This window comes from Hylobates moloch, unplaced genomic scaffold (genome assembly GCF_009828535.3).
Source record: "Hylobates moloch isolate HMO894 unplaced genomic scaffold, HMol_V3 SCAFFOLD_2, whole genome shotgun sequence".
NCBI lineage: Eukaryota > Metazoa > Chordata > Mammalia > Primates > Hylobatidae > Hylobates > Hylobates moloch.
The window spans coordinates 108,232,096-108,254,141 of NW_026652277.1; the positions used below are offsets into that span (position 1 = coordinate 108,232,096).

At 35.7% G+C, this 22,046-nt stretch overlaps 1 protein-coding gene across 4 annotated transcripts in view; it reads right to left on the bottom strand.

The window, feature by feature from the left end:
• Positions 1-5,411: 5,411 nt before the first annotated feature.
• MAP3K7 (mitogen-activated protein kinase kinase kinase 7) overlaps positions 5,412-22,046 on the bottom strand; it is a 74,526-nt gene continuing 57,891 nt past the window's right edge. For 2 of the 4 annotated variants that reach the window (XM_032155434.2, XM_032155413.2), the window contains 4 exons: positions 16,589-16,694; positions 11,571-11,632; positions 10,764-10,879; positions 8,008-8,997 (listed from right to left, as the gene is read on the bottom strand). In XM_032155434.2, coding sequence (XP_032011325.1) covers positions 8,817-8,997; positions 10,764-10,879; positions 11,571-11,632; positions 16,589-16,694 — 465 coding nt within the window. In that variant the 3' untranslated portion in view covers positions 8,008-8,816. Of the gene's footprint in view, positions 6,126-6,675; positions 7,408-8,007; positions 8,998-10,763; positions 10,880-11,570; positions 11,633-16,588; positions 16,695-22,046 lie in introns of those variants that run through there. The other 2 variants (XR_004248347.2, XR_004248346.2) reach the window with 2 other exon arrangements.

Sequence of the window (22,046 nt, forward strand, 5' to 3'; positions counted from 1 at the left end):
CCTTGTGTACTCTGGTTACTAATCCCTTATTAGAGGAATAGTTTGCAAACATTTTCTCCCATTCTGTAGGTTGTATCTTTATTGTTTCATTTGTTGTGCAGAAGCTTTTTAGCTTGATGTAACCCCACTTACAAGATCACCCCAGTGGCGTGATCTTGGCACACTGCAACCTCTATCTCCTGCACTAAGTGATCTTCCTATCAAAGCCTCTCAAGTAGCTGGGACTACAGGTGCATGCCACCATGCCCAGCTAACTTTTTTGTATTTTAATAATTTTTTTTTTTTGTATTTTAAGTAGAGACAGGGTTTGGCCATGTTGCCCAGGCTGGTCTTGAACTGCTGGGGTCAAGCGATCCGCCCACCTCAGCCTCCCACAGTGCTGGGATTACAGGCATGAGCCACCGTGCCTGGCCTTTGTCTTTGACTTTTGAGAGTTTGATTCCTATATACCTTGGGGTAGTCTTATTTGGGTTGAACCTGTTTGGTGTTCTCTGACCTTCCCGTACCTGGCTATTTACCTCTTACTCAAGTTTTAGAAAGGTTTCTGTTATTATTTCTTTGAATAAGCTTTCTACCCCTTGCTCTTGCTCAACTCCCTCTTGAACACCAATAATTCTTAGATTTGGTCTTTTGAGGTAATTTTCTGTATCTGGTATGTTACCTTCATTCTTTTACATTCTTTTTTCTCCTCTATTTTCAAACAGGCTATCTTCGCCCTCACTGATTCCTTTTTCAGCTTGATCTATTCTGCTGTTGAAAGCCTCTAGTGAATTTTTTAATTCAGCAAATTATTTCTCAATTCCAAGATGTTTATTATTTCAATCTGTTAAATTTCTCTGATAAACTTCTGAATTGATTTTCTGTGTTATCTTGAAAATCACTGAGTTTCCTTATAACTATTTTGCATTCTTGTTGAGTTCCCATATCACAGTCTTGTTTGGGTCCTGGTTCCTTATTTTGTCTGGGCGGTCATAGTTTCCTGTTTGCTTAAGTTTCCAGTGGATATACATTTATGTCTTTGCATCAAAGCATTAATTATTTACTCGTCTTCTCCGTACGGCTTTTTTTTTTTTTGGATACGTTAGAGATTTTTTTGCCATCGGACCTACTGATTTTCCCCCACTAAGTCCCTGCCTCTTTTCTGGCACTAGATGGTGCCTTAAGCCCAGGTTTGCCACCCACCCAAATGGGGACGGAAAAGTACCCAAAGGGGTATCTTGGTAGTGCGGAAGGCTGGCCAGGGGTTCACGCCCAGGACGCCTGTGGAATGAACCTCATATACCCTGATGTTGCTGAAGAGCCACTCTGATTTGGTGTTTCTTTTGGCTGAGTTACATAGCTGCCAAGGCTTGCCTCCTGCCTTTGTCTTTGGATGACCTCAGGGGTATTTTTCCCTTAGGCACTCTTGATGCTTCCCATGGGTTGAGGTAGGGACAGGTCTCCTGACAGGGAACTCAAGATGGTGGGGAAGGTGGTTGTTAACGTTAATCTCTTTTTCCAGTGTAGGAACTCTGAGCTGAGGGGTGAAATTTTTGGGGGAAGGGCATTGTGGACATGGAGGTCCAATTCTCCGACTACTTGGAGTCTTTTCACTTCCCTGTGGTTCTGGGAACTATCTCTTCTTCATATTTGAATTCTAGAATATTGCTGGTGATAATCTCGGCACTATATGTTTGTCTTTTTTTTGTGTATGGGGGTTAGTGGGGTGGGGAGTAAAGCAAGCTTGCTTCTGTGCTGCCATTTTGGAACCAGAAGTCTTGGTGGTTCTCACATTTGTGCAACAGAATCACTTGGGGAATTGGGAAAAAAGTTACATCCCTGGTCCTACACTGTCATTGTGAAGCAGAATTTCCCTATAATGTGTACTTTCTCCCATCAAACTCTGGGAGCAGAATTTCTCTCATCAAATCCAAGGGAATACCTTTAGAATCCCCTCCTTTCAGATCCCACCCTTACCTGGAGGGATCCAGGTTGTGGCCAATAGTGGGAGGAGAAATTCCAGCTCTTGTAGGATGAATGCAAAGGCTCTAATTGTGTCCATGGCAAAGGGCCTGGGTACCTGGCCCATTAAGCTGTCCTGTGGAGTTCCCCATGCCAATAAAACTTAGTCAGAGTGTTGTCTAAGACTTCCCCACCTCTTAGTTTTTATTTTTATTGCACAGAAAGCAGTAATAAGGGAAAGAATTTTTAAAAGGGGAAAATCACAATGCCAACATCTGGACATCAACCACTTCACTTTTTAATTTTCTTTCATAGTCTTTTGTAATTATTCCATTCAATAGCATTATTATTTCATTTATATTAAGGACCAAATATACTTTTGTGAATGAGCCTAGGAATCTAGCTCTCTTCCCTTTTATTAACAAGAAAATACACTACAAGTTCTATACTAATTAAAAATGAGAGTTTTGTAGGGCTTAAGGCTTAGTAGACCTGGGTGTGAACTGGAGTCCATAATTTACTACCTGGGCAAACTTTCAAACTCCTCTGTGCTTCGGCTTACCTCTAAAGCAAGGGTCACATTTAAGAAATGCTTGAAACATAATATACACTTAATAAATGTTAGCTTCTTTCTCTTTGTCTTTGTTGACATCTCTAAGTTTGTTAACACCTTTTTATGCTTGTAATTTAAATTTTGTTTTCTTTTCATAATGGACTTCCTACCAGTTTCTTTTCTAAGGGACACTGTCTGATACTGAATATTTAAATTATTTCAAGTCTAGTTTCCAGCTAAGGTGTTTCAACTTAAAACACATTTTGAAGTTTTATTTTTCCAAGCTGCAATTATAAATACATGAAAATCTCCAGGTATGTGTACACCATATTGATCAGAGTTTTACATTAATGAAGATGCAAGTTACTTGTGCATTCTAGTGAGAGGCCAGGTTTTCCTGCTCCCCTTTTACTGTGGAGAGTGGGGAAGGAGGAAGTGGTTCAAGGCAGTGGCCTACTTTCCTTCCCAAGGGAGTGCGGCAGAGGCTATTCTTGTCTCCTATAACCTTCCAATCCTCCACCTGTAACTTAACTCTATCTGATCTCCTAAGTGAAGCATGTGGCTATCCATTATAGAGATGTTTCCCAGCCTCTCTGCAGCTAGGAGTGGCCATTTGACTACGTTCTGGTCAAAACATATGAGTGTAAATGATGTGCACCTTCACAGCTCTTACCCTTTTCCTCTTCCCTTTGGCGGCAATGCAGATGTGTAGAATTATACTACTTTAGTTTTTCATACGAGAAAAAAAGAACTGCTAACTTGTTTCAGCCATTATTTTGGGCAACAGCCAAACTTACATCCTAGTGAATATGGAGATAGTGAACATGGTCTGAGGCACTGAGGTTAAGGCATTTTCTGATATGGATAAAAAAGAAAGCACAATAGGAAGAAATGTTCAGTGTAGGCCAAGGAAATCTATACTACTTCCTCAGTCCTCCTAAACATAAAATTTGGAACCATGAATGCGAAGATAGTAAAACTGAAATCTGACTACATAATTCTAAGAATGTACTAATAGTATCACAGCCCCAATGTACAGGAGTAGATCTGCTTTGTAAGCATATAATTCATCCATTTCACATGCAGGTTAGATAATATTTTCATGGTACCTGCAAAAGGAACAAGAGTGGTGCCAATTTTTCTAAGTAAGATGTCTATCACATTTTAGATGGATATTTAGTTAAGGACCTTTGTAGGAAACTGATTAAAAGCCAAGAGCTTTTAATCTACAGCATATGATGAGGGAATACCACCATTAATTCTACAACCAAAGTTACACCCAGTTTCAGGTTTCTTCAGTCTCTAATTTGAATTTAGTAAATGAGCCAATCAATGATTAATGTAATCATTCCAGTAATAACTAAAGAAGAGGTATCCACAAACAGAAACATGCAAGAAGTCTGAAAAGTAACTGCATTTTGTAAGTTACTTTTGCTTTTCAGAAGATAAATATCCAGCATTTACTCAGTAATTTCTGGTGCTTTCAAAGCAATGATCCTGCTGCTATATAGCACTGATAAGATATCATTAACCATTAAACTAAAGGAAAAGTAATGCCTTTCATGACTTGGAAATTTGAAAGTACCATGACACTCAAATAGAGTTAAATAGCCATTCATTTCTCAAAAAAGCTTCATTTAAAAGTGGCCTTATGTATTTTGGAAGACTCAAGTTATACATAACATAGAAGCTACTGATTTAAAGGCTGCCTAAAGTAACTGATGGGCAGGTCATTTAAACTGAAGTTCCGTTTTGGTGGAACTGCATGGCAGGGGGTGTTGGAACCTCCAAGATCAGTGTCTAGTCATGGATGGAAAAGGAGTATAGGGCCTAGTGTTAAGTGTTACATGATCTGCCAATGCAAATATTATTTCTGCGTGCACCACCATATCAGGAAGGACCACTGACAGCATCTGTATGAGATAGTGTCAAACATTTTTACAAAGACTATCTTCACTGTTACTGAAAATATTGTTTTGCAAATTGTTCTGTGGCATAACAACCAACCTAGTCTTTCCTGGGATTTTCAGCAAGCAGAAAGCAGCTGCAACTTAAAAAAATAAAGAAAAGAAAAATAACAGAAAACTTAAAATTCCTCTCAAAGGAATTACAAAAACTATTCAAGTGGGGAAAAGGCTTAAGAAGTAAAGTGTACATATTTTAGGATTTCATTTATGCAAAATTGTAGAAAATGCAAACTAATCTATATTGTTAGAAAGCAGATCAGTGGTTGGGGACTGGGGTGAGAGAAGGGCTCAATTGCAAGGGGCAGGAGGGTACTTTTGGGAGTGGTAGACATACTGAGGATGTTGACTGCTGGGGTGGTTTCACAAGCGAATACGTAAGTTAAAACTCTGTCAGCAGCACACTTTTACTTAAATGCTCACCAAATTCTGAGGTGACTTAGCTTTCACATTGACTTATTTGGCAGGTAGGATATCTGCATTTTAAAAAATTGGGTGCAGTTTATCATATATGAATTATACCCCAATTTAAAACAATGCAGATCTCCCACCTGCTAAATAAGTCAATGTGAAAGCTAAATCACCTCAGAATTTGGAGAGCATTTAAAATTACAGCATGGCAAAGACCACAGACTTGGGTTTTAAAAGACATGGGGGTGGGTCTCAATGTTGGCTTTGTTGCTATCTATAGAGCGGTCACAAAGCCCCTGCATCTTCTAGTTATAAGTTATCTTGTTCTATTCCTTTGTTTGCCATTCAATCTAAGATTTTTCTTATGCTCTTCTTTGCATCATGGACTAATAGTGGCCACAGTGTCCCCATGCATGAGATTCTGCCTGAAACAGATGATGATGGAAAAGCAGACTCAGGCAGAAGTCTTAACCTTTAGGAGCCTATTTTCCTATCTGTAAGATGGGAATACCATCTAACTACTGTGTGACTGAAATGGACATGTAACTTGGTATTGGTAATAGCAGTGCAGTTTATAATATATGATAAACAAATATTTATTAAAAGAATGAGCAAATGAATGGATGGATTTACTAAAATGAAGGTAGAGTTTATAAGAATGTGTGCATGTGTTTAGGTTGGAAAGCCAGCAGGTTGAAAAATGAATGAAACACCTAATTTAACTTAGAAATGCTCTAAGAAATCAGCTTTCTGATGAGAAGAATCACTTAGCAATGTATGATGTGTTGTGCTTCATAGAATGAAATTGTGAAGAGCTCCATTTAACACAAAATTTTGAAATGCAAGAGATGATGTGTTAACTGGCCAATTACCCAGCCTCTTAAAAACCATGATTATCGTACAAAAGTGACATTTCAGTTTTTACTAGGTTCTGTGTAAGGTAAACATGGTGCTAAAGCAGAACACTTCACAGCTCATTTGCTGATACAAGTCATTCACCACTTTTATGTACCAGTTTAGAATAGGAATCTGAATTTTATTAAAAACAAAAATAAATCTAAAAAGCTTCCTTCAGTTACAAATATGCACAAGGATTTCTGCATTACATCATTTGACATAAAATGTTCTGAATAACAGAAGTAGAAGTAGAACTTACTACCATTTTGAAGACAGGAGTTGAGCGCTGAAAACCACACACATTTATAGAAAGAAACCAAAGTTTCACAGGGAAGACCTGTGATCTCTGGCTACAGGAGCTGAAATTAGGAACATGAAAGAAACTTGAAGAGAGAAGACATTCAATACTCTAAAATACTTCAGCAAAAATAGTCAAACATTTGTAAACAACTTTTAACAAATCTTTATATGTTGTGTTGCTATATGGTAAATATTCTTAACTGATTATTATTCAACTCAAAAAAGTGATTTTTATTGCTCACGAATACTTCCCTCTAGATTAGAGAAAAGCTTGCTTGCTTTCCCTGGAGGCAAGAGTCAAATATAATTAGGGCTTACTCAGTGATTGTTTTTGAATTTCTTAGACTGGGGCATTCCAGCCACTTGCTTGGCTGTTTGCAATTTCCACCCCAAAAAATAGTCAAAATAAATTGTAAAACCAGAACGAATAAGTTTGGCTCCTTGTTAACATTTTTATTTGCAGGTTTGATGGATGAGGACACTGATGAAACTGGCTGTGGATTTAATTATCCCTGGGTATCTTTTTCTCCCATCTCCAGGGATCATCAGGACTTAAAAGCATGAAATTGACAACACAACTACTTAAAAACAGAGTAAGGCTGAACTGTACTCAATGTCCAGGGCAACTACAGTACTGAAAATCCCAAGGAACTTACTGTAAACAAACAAGCAACTGTTCAACAGCCTCTTGCATTTGGTACCATGACTAAAATCTACTATTTTCTTCCATTTACCTATTTGGATATTTTTATGAAATGACTACATGTAAAAACCATAATAAAATTTCCCTTTAAATGTGTTATGATACAGCAAAACACATCAATGACTATAAATAAAATCTGAAATCTCGAATGCTAAATCCTAATGGAAACATCAAGCCTTAGCATTCACGCTTGGATATCTCGTGCTCTGAGATAAAAGGCCTCTTTAAAGTGACTAGGTCCCTTTCAGTGGAGTGACAGATGTACATACAAGCAACAATGCTATGGAGGAGTCATGCTTTATCCTAGTCTACAGTTATTTTCTCTGCCAATTTTATTTTACTATTACTATGCTGAACCCAATATCTGTTTCAGCTAGGTAATCAAATTTGGGAACAATAACACTCCTTTTATTTAAATTAAATGATAGAAGACATTTATTTCCAGGAAGCTTTCTAAAATAGCTTTTGAAGAAGCTAAAAATAACAGTTTAGTACAAACTGTCCTTCACCTGTATTGCTTGTATACACAAGGAATTCATTATAAAACTCAGCAGTAGGAGGAAAAAATAATGGAAGAAAAAGTTACCTGCTTTAGCATTTTAAAGAATAGTTTTGATAACTTCTTAGATCTTGCTTATCTGGAATAGAGCAAAAACTACAATACAGTCATGATAGAATTCTAATAATCACAGCAATTAATGCTTTCATTCTGAACTTTTTCTTCTTAAAACATTAATGCTATAAAAATCAGATTGATGACATCCTTATTTAAAAAAGACATCTTGTATTGGTATCAAAATATGACTTATTTTAACACCAACTGAAAAAATATAGTTTGTATAGTCTATTATTTCAATGTCATTTTATTATTAAAGTTATTCTGAAGGTTTTGGTAGCAAAATTACTGTTAACAATATAAATACTCTATAAGTGTTGAAATTCTCTTAAAAGTGTTGAAAGGCGGCAGGCATTCTAGAATGGGATTGTAAGGAAAATCAAATATTCCAATATCCAGGATAATTAGGATACTTGTTGAATTTATATTTACTTCTTTAACTTCCTTCTGATTTGCCTGGTTTATTTCTCATTTGGTATCATAAAAAGAAATCTAAGCCCGAGCCTTTTTTAGCTGGAGTAATTACTTCCATTTTCCATTATTTTTCTTCATTTTTTTTTCCCAAATACATGAGAAAACAATCCAAGAATCACTGCAGGAAGAAATGATCATTTAAGCTCAATCATGTTCTTTTGCCTTTTAATTTCATTTAAGAGATTAATATTAGAGTCATAAAAGCTTTACAGTTTCAACACACATACACACAATCACAGAATTAAAAATCTTTACTCCTTAAAAAAAAAAAAAGAGTTCCATTTTGTTCAATGTATCACAATCAAATTTTAGTCTAACAAAATCCGGTAAAACTGCTTCCATTAAATAGAGCAGCTGCCACTTACCTTTACATATTTTACGGATGGAACTGAGTTCAGTACTGATCCAAGGATGCTGGCATCAAAGCCCTTACACAGAACTATCCCTAAAGGTTCCGTATTTCCGTAATATACCACCGATCACTCTAAATTTATAATACCCTGTCTTTAACTTGGTATATACCATCTTTTGGGAAAAAATTATTAATATTTTGAGATGAGATACAAGAATAAAGTCATTCTTGAGGTTCCACCTCTAATATGAAAAAATGGACGATGTTTGCACATAGCAGCTAGTTTGATACCTCCTGCTCTGTTAGGCTAGCCTTCACACAATGAGCATGCATATACAGCCACAGTTCACTGCACCTGTTTTGAAGTTGCAAAGTGCTGCTCATTCAAGTCACAGATGCTACCATGTTATGCAATGAAACAGTAAAATTGTATGTCCACCATGAGTAAAGGAAAATAAACAATGAAACAAATGCAGCAAATATAGGCAGTTGGCATTCAGAACACGCCAAAAAGCTAACACTCATGAATTGTCATTATAAGGTTTTCCTTTCCTCAAAAAAAAAGTCTTTCTTTGCATATTTCAAAATGTAACGGTCCCAGAGAATCATGAAGTGCCTTGTCGTTTCTGCTGCTGACTTCTGATGACCTCTAGTTGTTTTTTGCATTGCTGGTAGTAAGTAGAAAGACTTTTGTTTTCATCTAAAAGCTTTTTATGTTCCTGTACCAGGCGAGATGTATTTTGCTGGTCCTTTTCATCCTGGTCCAGTTCTGCAACTAGTTCTTGCCTACAAACAAATACCACATAATATTACACATGATGGAAAAATTCATACCTTACTAGCTGATGGTGGAAGCTCAATTAATGAGAATTTTTATTCTTGGTTTATCATTTTGCATCTTAGGTACACTAATCAAATATAATTATGGGCTGGGGTGGAACTCTCATCTACTTCTAGTGTAATCATACAAATATCATAATCCTTTTATTAAGTAACTGTACTTGGATAACTAGTGAAGCAGATAAGATGGTAAAATAAAAGTTTCGGAAAATTTCATTTTCTATCCTCTTTTTGTGTAGGAAGGATGAAAAAAGGGTGGGAAGGGTTCTATGTGGCTATGGGAAAATATCATGAAGTTTTTATCCTTCACATTCTACTTTTATACTCATTCACATTCTGAAGTCACAATCCTACTTAACTGTAGTAGAGGGTGGTAAGTTAATAGAAAATTTGCCATCTAATTAAAATAAATGCTATCCAATTTAAAGCTTTTTCCCATTTTAAAGCAGTGAGAAAAATGACAAAGTACCACTTATTTTAAAACACTTATATTTGCAAGCATTTTCAGGAAAGGCCCTCATTCTTTTATAGTCTGATAAACTTAAATATTTAAGTCCTTTTTATTTGGGAACTATTAAGTATTCCCGAAAAAGATGCATCTTTAGCATTTCCTAAAGTGAGGTTACTGGATATAAATGGATAATTAATAAAAAGTCCTCAAGTAAAATAACTACCTAATACTACTTCTGAAAGTATTTAAAATTGATTAAAACTGTCATAGTTTTCACAGCCAACACCCTAATCCACCATTTGTTTTTTCCAGCATAGAATTCTTCTTTCAAATGATTAAAGTATGGCAAAAGTATAGGTTAAATACGTGAAATAAGAAATCAAGCTTTTTCAACATAAAGTGCCAGCAGTTCGATAATTACTTCTACGATTTCCAGACTGTAGTATTTAATTTCCTATTTAGGCTTACCTTTCAAATACCAGGTTGGTTCCATTTAAATCACTGTATCAATAAATTGTGATAAAACAATTTCTTCTCTCTTTTTTTTGAAGTACATACAGAAAGCTTTTCACAAATTCAGAAAAAAACAACTTTCATTTATTTAGATTAAAATTAATGAAGGGAATCCTATTATCATACATATATAAAGTTGCCAAAATTTTTTCCTTAACACTTCATTTTAGTTACAACCAATAATTGTTTCCTAAGTATAAAATTTCATGAAGGTCATGCTTAAGAAAACTGAAGATACATACATATTTAAGAATTATGAATTTAGTAGTGAGGAAATTAGACTGGGTTTCTTTAAAAAGGGAGGAGGGCAGTTTCTATAACTCCTCAGAAAAACACTCAGTTATGAAATACAGTCTTTTAATAAGTAATCCAATTCTAAACATACACCTGGAAAAAATGTATCTACAAAAATGTTTCTAAGATAAGGCACAACTGAATGTTAGTAAATCAAATTATTTTGTCTATGTACAAGAAAACAATAAATCTTTATAATAATAAATCTAAACAGCTCTGAGAACATAAAACAACGGGTATAGAGCACCAGTTTATTTTCCATAGCACTAATATGATATAGTCAAAAAGACTGAGTTTTGCATAAAAAATTTTTAGTAAAAGGGTGCTTAAAGCTTAAACAAGTTGAAAGTATACTTAATGACTAATTCTAAAAACTACGTTTTCATTGCACCTTATCATATTTTAAACTCAAAATACTAATGTATTTTTATTTTTATTCATAAAAATAACTTACTTTCTCTGTAATAACAATGCAATTTCTGTTTGAACTTTCATATATTCTTGTGCCATTTTACAATGCTGTTCAAACACTGCCATAGATTCTTTGGAGTTTGGGCACGGTGCTAGAGGCTGAAAATAATCAGGAATGTTAAAACATAATTAAATCAAATTTCAATATCTAGCTAAGATGAGAGTTAAGACAGAGACTGTGATATATTTTTAGAGCACTAAAGCAATGATCTTTTAAAAGTAAGTGTTAAACCATGCCCTAGAAAATCTCAGTGTCCTTTTGTCAGAGTTAACTCAGCATTTAAATTTACTCTTGCTGTTTTAACAGTCTGTTACAGAGAACCACGACTGTTGGAGTTGTAGTCTCTGGTATGACATTTCAGGTTGCAAACAGGATCAAACTAAATGATGTTTATAGCCCTCATACTCATGAGGAGGCACTGAAGTATATTATTTACATTTTCAGTCACTATGAACATGAGAATGTATCACAAATGTATTAAATGGAAATAAGCTTATGAGTTTTGTTTTAATGCACTAAAATTAAAGAGTGAAAATGTAATGCTTAGCAGTACTAAAGAAAGATACTGGAGGATTTTAAGATGACTGAAAAGATAAGAATATGATTCTGCCAATTTAAAGTTTGATTAACTTAACCAAGAGAATTATTTTGATTTGATTCTAGAAAGTTTAAGGAGGCCAACTAAAAGGATAAATTAAGGACTATACAATGACAGGTAGCAACACAATTGTCAGCTTAAACTCTCTAAGAAGAAAAAAGTCAACTTTCAATAAGAAAGTACTTCTCTACCTGTAGTTGGTGATCCAGTGTAAGATAAGCCATTGGGATGGAGTTATCTGATCCATTGGTATCTGTAATTCAAGCATGTATTTTATTCATTTTCTGTCACAAATAATTATAAACGAACAGCAAGAAAGCATGAATGAAATGCTTTTTTTTTCTCTAAAGTAAATAATACGTAAATTAAAAGTTATGGCTATTGGTAATGGGAGAGTCTATTTCTGAATTCTAAAGGTTAAAAAAAGGATATTCATCTACCATATATTAGAATGTAATCATATTCTCATACCTATAATTTAAGTTGGCTATAAACTGAATAGAACACAATATATTAGAGCTTCTAAGCTTAGTTAATTAAAAACAAAAACAGTGATATGAGATCTTTATATTTTAAATTCAGTCTTAATTGACCCTATCTAATCAAAGCCCCCTTCTCTTTTCTGTATCATGCTAAGTTTATTTTATAGAAGGCTATGTCAACTCTGCTAATATCAATGTTCCTTAACAGGGAAAGGGAGAAAGCAGAGACAAATTCTCTTCCAGCGGATCATTTTCAATTTATATAGATTATAATGTGACCCCCACCACTCAACCTGCCCTTCGCAGTAAGAATCACTGCAGAAAACGAGATGTTGGTGATGAGAGTGTATTACAAATATGAACAGTAAGGAACCAAAATGAGGTTGAAACCTGTGGCTCAATGTCATGCCGAAAACAGTTAAGTTGATTAATTCAAACACCCAGTCAATTTTATAAAATTATTCCAATAGAATACTTTTGTTTATATATCAAAAGAGGTAAAACTGCCACACAACTTGAATGAGATGCGTGGGACAGTCTCTTCTCAACTTTAATGGTTATGTAGAATAGTTACAGAGGTAAGCAGAATAACTCTGAAGCAATACAGACTTTTCTACTTCAGAAGTAGTTGCTTTCCCACTGTTAGTAGAGAAAAAATGAGCTAAATGAGTGAGCTGTTCAGCCTTTTTCTGACGAATAACTCCTTGAAGGAGTGGTGTGGATAAAGGCAAGTCAGGATGACAGCACACGCACTGTATGCAATCCAAAAAAACTCAAGAAGGGTTGCTGGCTCAGTAATCTTCTAATTTATTGTTAACTGATATTCCAGGTGTTTTTTTTTTTTTGCTTTTTTTCTAAAGCCAATGAGAATGTGCTGGTAAGAAACTCCAAAAGCTAATTAGCGAAATCAGACCAAATGAGACAATGCATGTGAGAAACACCATGGAATGCTGGCGTATATTAAGCACTCCACACGACAGTAGTTATCATTATTATTCAGAATAAATGGAGAATTAGAAAGAACAATTTAAAATAGTATAGTATGAATTTCATATTAAAAAAGTAATGTTTATTAAATATTGGAGGGCAATACAGAAAAACAGTAGAGACTTAAGGCACTTACCCTTAAAGCTCATACACAGTACTAACATAAATGTGTGTTTTTCTGAAGTGGCTAAACAAGAAATATACTTAATTTGTCATTTCTCTGACCAACTCTCCTCCCACCCCAACAGTAGTTTCAAACTATGCTCCTACGTAAACATTGCTTTCCACAAAACTAAAACTGATTAAAAATGACTGATTTCCTCCTGATTTACTAGAAAAATTTAAGTGTCTTGAAAAAGTTTCAATTTAAGATTTCCATTCCTATTATTATTTCTTAAATCACTGATACATTATATATCTTATTATATCAGCACCCTGTATCTGATATGTATTTTAGAATTAAGTATAATACATCAATGTTGCATGGTATTCTGGGAGTGGGAAAAAAGTCCAAGGATTGTGTTATTCAAATAATTAAAGCCCTTCTATGGTGGGGAACTTAAAGTCCTTCATTGAATTTCATCTTCTCTCTAAAACAAGGAAGTGGGATTTCACTTTCTCACTTTTAAACTAAATTGAAATTGAACTTCCAGTCTCTACTAGCAATAATTAGTCAAAGATCGGAAGATTATTTAATGAAAGTTTTTTGCGGGGTGTGTGTGTGTGTGTTTCAATTGCTAATCAAATCTAATTGCTTCTCCTGAATGTCAAGGCTGAAGTCGGTTTGGTTAAATTAGGCAAACTCTCTTTTCTGACCCCTCAAACACAACACTTGTTACTATCTCATATTCTTTGAGTATGCATTCCCTTCAGTGGAATGTTGCCTTCTCCTTTCTGCTTTATTACTAAAAAAAGTCTCATCATTTTATGAAAAGGTCAGAGACTATGCCAGGTCTTGTTTAATTGATTTCTCTTACAACTATCAAAACACTCAGCTTGTACTATAAATTTAGTAAGTTATTATATCGTATAAGTTTATTTTTAATGTGTCAGTATTATAACTCTAACCAGACTGCAAGGAAGGGGCCATGCCTTATACTTTATATTAATACATCTATGCAAAGTACTAAGCACAGGTGAAAATTCTTCAGTGAGCTTCCCCCTCTGCAGCTCCCTCTACTGCGTCTAGATATCTCTCTCACTAGATTCTCCCAGTATGTGTGTCTTTTTAAATACCCATTATATTATAAATAGGAACTGAAGAGCACTCATGATCGGCTATGATTATTAAATTGTTATGCTCTTTAGCTTTCTCTGAAAATATACAAAAACCTCTCAAATTAAAAAAATTTAATTAGGTCGCTTTAACTTATGTTTACACTCTTAATTTTTTCCTTGGTCAGTGGGCCTTCAAAGAAAAAGACTTTACCTATCTGTTCCCTAATTTATTCTCTTAGCTTGGTTACCAATATTTTTCTTAGAAATACTGCAAAGCTGAATTAATTATAAACTTAAACCAGAGCATCCATTTTTAAAATGTATTCAAAAAAAATTTTTTTTTTTTTGAGACAGAGTCTCGCTCTTTCACCCAGGCTGGAGTGCAGTGGCGCGATCTCGGCTCACTGCAGGCTCCGCCCCCCGGGGTTCACGCCATTCTCCTGCCTCAGCCCCCCGCGTAGCTGGGACTACAGGCGCCCGCCACCTCGCCCAGCTAATTTTTTGTATTTTTTTAGTAGAGACGGGGTTTCACCGTGTTAGCCAGGATGGTCTGGATCTCCTGACCTCGTGATCCGCCCGCCTCGGCCTCCCAAAGTGTTGGGATTACAGGAGTGAGCCACCGCGCCTGGCCTAAAATGTATTCAAAATTATAGCCACACATTTGCAATATATTTCAAGGCAAAGACAAAATTCAGCTGATATTGCAAATTATTTCTAGCAATTGGTATTTTGTGGTGTTTCTAGGTACAGAAAAAGAAAACAATGGGACAGGAGTTGGAAGGTAGAAGCAACATATGAAGGAGAAATGTAGCGGTTATGTGAGAGAGAGCCTTAAACATTTTTTATTTTACCCCCATGAAGTCACAATCTGCCACACTATTGACTGGCATATACAGATTAGTGTAGACTGAAGACAGGAGGCTCTGCTGAGTTGAGTACCAGACCTGGGCAAATGCTGTAATGTCAGAGAGCGTACTCCCTTGCCAGGGGGTTCAGAAATCAAAAAGAGCTGCTATCACCTGAATGTTAATAATAAAATTGGGCAAGAGCATTTCCCTGTCTACCACTGGGGTCGAGCAAGTCTATAATGAATTCTACACATGTGCTATGTAGTGGTGAATGCTCTGGAGAGTCCTAGGTTGGGCTGTGCTAGGGGTGAAACAGGAGTTTTTGCCACCACTAAATTTAAACTTACACCCTGGCTAAACATAGTTGGCTCTCTTATATGACACAGAGAAAAAGCACCCAGTTAATTTTTTAAATTAAATTATAAACTTGACCAAACCACATCAGATAACTATAAATACTTGAGTTGTATTTTAGTTTGTAAAGATAGAAGGCTGGCTTTTAAACTTAATATAATTGTTACTATTAAAAACATAGTCGATCTTATATACAATATCAAATGCTTTAATTTTCCAAGGGCTAAGAGATCATCTTTCCCTTTATGACTTAATATCATATAAATAAAAAATTTCATAAGTACACTTAAAAGCATTTATCAAGGTATTCTCTTAAAGTTAGGGAAAAGTTAATTCTATTATAGCACATCATTTCCTGTTTGCCCATAATGAAATGATGTCATCACTACCTTTAGGTGGGTAGACATTAATACTAATATTGTGACCAGTTAGTTATTCATGTTGGGGAGCTTTAATAACTCTTCACAGGTTTCTAAAGGTCTAATAGAATATTTGTACAACTGAAAATGGTATCTTTTATCAGTTAAAAACAATTCAAAAGGTCAATGGTCAAAATTTTTTTCAACTTAAGGTATGTGACATCTTGTGTCCTTAAAAGACTGAGATGAAGATGATGAGGATGATTTTTAACATTCTCCAATTTTGGTTACTGAAAAAATGATGACTTTACACTATCATCTAGTAGGATGAATCTAGTAGGGAAATCACAGGATAAGTACCAAGAATTCAATATGCTTCGCAACTGGAAAAAAACCCCAAACAGACAATCTTTTTTTTTTTTTTGTTTCGGCTTCTCGGAGAGACGAGGCGGGTTCTCTCTCTTTCCCCCAGGCTGGAGCGCAGTGGCGCAATCTCGGCTCACTGCAATCTCCGCCTCCTGGGTTCACGCCATTCTCCTGCCTCAGTCTCTCCGAGTAGCTGGGACTACAGGCGCCCGCCACCACGCCCGGCTAATTTTTTGTATTTTTAGTAGAGACGGGGTTTCACTGTGGTCTCGATCTCCTGACCTCGTGATCCGCCCGCCTTGGCCTCCCAAAGTGCTGGGATTACAAGTGTGAGCCACCGCACCCGGCCCAGACAATCTTTAAAATACATGTTTAGTATCTGGATAAAAACAAATATAGAAGGCAAGGCAGTCCCCGTCTCTGTATTCAAAACGGTATTTTAACATGTATTGCTAAATAGTTTATTTAATATAAAAATCTAAACAACAGTATAATGCCTGCCTTTGTAAACATTAGAGTAATGACATGGCCAAATGAAAATGAACATAAAGATGACTGATTCAATTTCATAAGTATGAAGAAACAGACTGGTCACCTGTGGAATCATCAGGGGTCCATGGATGACTTCGAGTTGGCTTTTCTGAGGTTGGTCCTGAGGTAGTAATCATTCTGACACTGGGACTGGATGACCTACTGCTCACCTACAGGAAGAAGTCACAGGAGAAACAAAATGTGATTTTTTGAATAAAAAAATGGCAAGAGAACGTTTCCATTAAAAGGCAAAGAAGAGACTTAGAGATCCCCAAAAAATTATTGTAAACAACAAAATAAATCCTCTCATATATATGTAAAAATTTATATGCACTCACACATGATACCTCTTAAAAACTGATGAGCTTGCAAGAAACTAAGAAATACTCTGAGATTAGAAACAAAACAAGATCAGGAAGCTAGCAAGTGCTTAAGCTGACAGCCGTGGGAATTTCAACTGAACACCAATGGCCTAGAGCTACTGTTTTCACAGGCTGCTGCACTCAGAGGAATGGACCATAAAGCCTTGGGCCTTTGTAGGATGGAAGTAAGACTGCAGAAACCTCTGCTTAAAGCTAAAACTCAGCAAAGGCTTCACTCTCAGAGAAAAGGTCACACAACTAGGAAAAAAAAAAATCTGTCCTACAAAAGCAGACAGGAAACAAATGTGTCTCTCTTGGGTTAGTGGCTCTGGGTGGAAGGGAGAAATGTATTAATTGTGAATCCACAAAAAATTTCCAGATTGGATGCAGGTTACAAGAAATTCCAACCACAACAAATCCCCAGCATTAGAAATAGGAGGAAGCTCACAAATTGAGTTCAACATGGAACGTATACGTTCAAATTCTAGGAAACAATCAACAGGAGACAGAAAAAGCAGCCAGAAGAAAGTAGAACAATATCTTCAAAGTACTGAAAGAAAATAACTGCCAGTCTAGAATTGTCTAGCCAACAAAATTTGAAGATGATAGAGGCCAAAATAACATTCTTAGAAGGGCAAAAACTGAGTTTACCTTCCATACATTCTTACCACAGAAGTTTTTCAAGCATGTATTTTTGGAAGAAGAGAAATTTTACTTGATGGAAGGATCAAGATGCAATAAGGAATAGTAATAAACGGGAAAATAAATCTACACACTGAAAACATTCAGTGACGGAAACAGTGAATTTATAGAATCATCAAACAAATAAATAAGATGGCACTAAAATTATAAATAGCAATAGCATAAGCATAAAGAACACTGATTTAAAAATCCTTGTATTGTTCAGGATGAGGGTACAAATCTTTACTAGGTGGGGCATGAATGTTAAAATTTCAAAGGTATTTACTAAAAGTAGTAATTAATATATAACTCCCAAACCAGGAAGAAAATAATAAAATGAAAAATAAATTTATTCAACTCAAAAGAAAACTTGAAAGAGAAATAAGAGAAAACATAAGAGAGCAAATTTACCAGTAACCGCAATAAATGTAAATGAATTACTCTCCAGTTAAGATATTTTTTAAAAAATCAGATTGTCAGGATGAATTAAATGCTATTTATAAGAGACATATCTAATTTACAGAGACAGAGAAAACAGAGAGTTAAAGGATAAAAAACGAAAACCAAGCAAAAACTACCCCAAATAAGGTACCTATATTAATATCAGAGAGAATATATTTTAGGGTCCAAAAAATTACTAGAGAAAGAGATAATATAAGTGGTTCAATTCAGAATACAACAATTCAAAATTTATTTTTTAAAAATTAATTTTTTTTTTTGTAGACATGGGTCTTACTATGTTGACCAGGCTTCTCTCAACCTCCTGGCCCCAAGTGACCCTCTTGCCTCAGTCTCCTAAAGTGCTAGGATTACAGGCATAAGCCACTGTGCCTGGCCAATGATTCAAAATTTATATGCTGTACATACAAATAGATAAATAAAAAAAAAACTGCAAGGAAAAAGGACATATCCACCATCACAGTGAGATTTGTTTTTAAAGACAGGGTCTTGCTCTGTTGCCCAGGCCGGAGTGCATAGCTCACTGTACCCTCAAACTCCTGGGCTCAAGCGATTCTCCCATCTCAGCCTGAGTAGCTGGGACTACAGGCACACACAACTATGCCCAGCTAATTTTGTAGAGCCAGGGTCTTGCTATGTTCCCAGGCTGGTCTCGACCTCTTGGCCTCAAGTGATCCTCCCTCCAGTTTCCCAAAGCACTGGGATTGCAGGTATAATCTACTGTGCCTGGCCAACAATTCAAAATTTAAAATTTGTATGCTGTACATAGAAACAGATGAAGTAAAAAAACTCAAGGATGTATCCTCAAACTCCTGCACTCAAGTGATCCTCCTGCCTTAGCCTCCTGAGTAGCTGGGACTACAGTTACATGCTATTATTGCACTTGGCTAATTTTTAAACTTTTTGTAGAGATGGGATCTCACTATGTTGCCCAGGCTGACCTAATGGCTTCAAGAAATCCTCCCATCTTGGCCTCCCAAAGTGCTGGGATTACAGGTGTGAGCAACTGTGCCCAGCCCCACAGTAATATATTTTAATATTCTTCTGTAAATTATATAAAAGGAGACCAAAAAACAAAAACACCCACACACACAGTAAAACTTGAACTCCATAAAAAACAAGCTTAATCTAAACACAAGTGACTTTACGCCTAGCAAATGAAGAATACACATTCTTTTTAAGCGTTTGTGAGACACTGATGAAAACTGATTGTGTACTAAGCTGTAAAGTAAATCTCAAAGCTAAAAAAAATTTCAGCATCATAATTTAATTACTTTTTATACTGATTTCAAAACCTTTAAAAATCTTTTGTTTTGAAAACCACTTCTAAATAACTCATTGGTCAAAGAAGAAAACAAAAGGGACATTAGAAAATACTTGAACTGACTTTTAACATGAATCATGCTAATACTTGGGGATGCGACTAAAAGAGCATTTAGAAGAAAATAATTAATTCTAAATATATATATGAAAAAACCAGAAACACTGACAATTTATAAGCTAGAGATCTAACTTTGTTAAAAAAAAGAATTTGCCTCCCAAAATGAAAAATGGTAAAAGATAGTATTTTGAAATCAGAGACAATACTATAAAAATGAACACATTCTTTAAAAAAAAGTTTCCAAAATTCCTATATATTATAGAAAATACCAAGCACAGAGGAGGGTTTTACAGGTAAGTTCTATCAAACATTCAAGAAAAGGATTTTTTCAATCTTAAATTATCCTAAACAAAGAAAGAAGAAACTTTCTGACCCATTCTGTGAAGGCAGTAAAAATCAATATATAAGGACAGTGTGAGAAAGAAAGTTAGAACTGAACCTCACTTCCAAAAAAATAAAAATAAATAAAATAAAAATAGACACAAAAGTCAAAATTTCTAAAAATTATATTAGCAAATATAATGTGGCAGTGTAGAAGCAATAAAAACCATTTAAAAAGTTTAGTTTATCCAACTTTGCAAATGACTGCAGAGGTCACTCATCTGACATTAGGAAATTCCATTAATAAAATTCATCGCATCAACAGATTAAAGGACAAAACCTCAACAGATGCAGAAAAAGCATTTGACAACATTTAACATCTACTTATAAAAAATACATTTAACAAACTTAAATTCCATGTATGAGAAGATAATTTCTTTTTCTTTCTTTCTCTCTTTCTTTATTTCGTTCTTTCCTTTTTTTTTTTGAGACAGGGTCTTGTTCTGTTGCCCAGGCTGGTGTGCAATGGCACCAACACAGCTCACTGCAGCCTTGACCTCCTGGGCTCAAGTAATCCTCCCACCTCAGCCTCCTGAGTAGCTGGAACCACAGGCTCACGGCACCGTGCATGGCTAATTTAAAAAAAATATTTCTGTAGAGATGGGGTCTTGCCCATGTTGTGCAGGCTGGCCTTGAACTCCTGGGCTCAAGCGATCCTCCTGCCTCAGCCTCCCAAAGTGCTGGGATTACAGGTGTGAGCCCCTGTGCCCAGTGGGAAGAGGATTTCTTAATCAGATAAAAGGTATTTATGATATCTGGAAACATGATATATGACAGAACGTGGCACTGAGGGTTGCTGGGGAAATGACAGGAAAGGCCACAGGTGAGGAACACACAGGGACCAACCCCCACTGGAATTGCTAATGTTCCATTCCTTAAGCTGGGTAGTGGGTTCACAAGTGTTTATTTTATTATTTTCATAACTCATACATTATATACATTCTTGTCTACATGTTAATATTTCATATACTAAAGCCTTTCAAAGGACATAGAAACTAAAATGGGTTTCATAAGGACTTTTTAAAAAGCACCCTTTTTTTCTTGATGTGTTACTGAGTACCAAAAAAGAGACTTAAAAAAGAATGTGGAGTTATAGAAAATAAAACATAAAATAAATTCATGAAGAATCTTATATCTAGCTTCAACATATATACAAACACTCAAATTCAAGACTGCAACAAGTAAAATGAAACGCAATACAAAAGTACCTTTGAGTAGAATCCATCGTATGTGAACTCTAATTATGCTGTAATGTCTGCTTTAGATCACTTCAACCTCTATCTGCAGAGGGGTTGGGGCTGGGTTAAGAATGTAATGAGAAGTGTTCCATATAGTGCTAACATTCTATGATTTTAGGTCTTGAAAACCCACAATGGATTCAGGATATTAAACAGTGAGAGGTACTTTGTTTTCCTCTCATTTCTGTTTTTTTTAAATAATTTTTAATTTTTGTGGGTACATAGTAGGTACATATTTATGGGGTACACGAGATGTTTTGACACAGGCATGCAATCATAATAATCACATCATGAAAAATGGGGTACCCATTCCCTCAAGTATTTATCCTTTGTGTTACAAACAATCTAATTATACTTTTAGTGAAAGGTACTTTCCTAACAATTTCAGAGAAAAAAATCATAGATTAACTTTGAAGAAAAACTGATGAAATACGACTTTCATTTTGGGTACCCACTGAAATTGCTTCAGAAATTCCAAAAAGCTTTTCTACACCATAACCAATTTTTAACTCCACATAAGATTGCTCATTCTGTTCTTTTCTTCTCCTTGTTAATCCTTCCCCACCCTGTAAGGCCCAGCTCAGGTTTTCTTCTACATTATGTGGTGATTCTTGCCACTTCTCTGGTTGTTTGTGTACAAGGCCAGACCTTGTGTTTGAGGACATGGAGTGCCTAAGAGTGTACTGCAGGCAAAATGTTCGTTTACTGATTGTTACTGAATCAATTCTGAAATTCTCACTCTGGCATTCATGACTCTCCATCAGCAGGTTTACCTTGCCCATCTGGATTTTCTCTCCTCTTAAAATTCCTCATGCCCCTGTTTCCCTTGCAGTTTTGTTTTTGTTTTTTGTTTTGTTTTTTTTTTTTTTTGAGACAAGAGTCTGGCTCCGTCCCCCAGGCTGGAGTGCAGTGGCACCATCTCAGCTCACTGCAAGCTCCGCCTCCCAGGTTCACGCCATTCTCCTGCCTCAGCCTCCCGAGTAGCTGGGACTACAGGCGCCCGCCACCACGCCCTGCTAT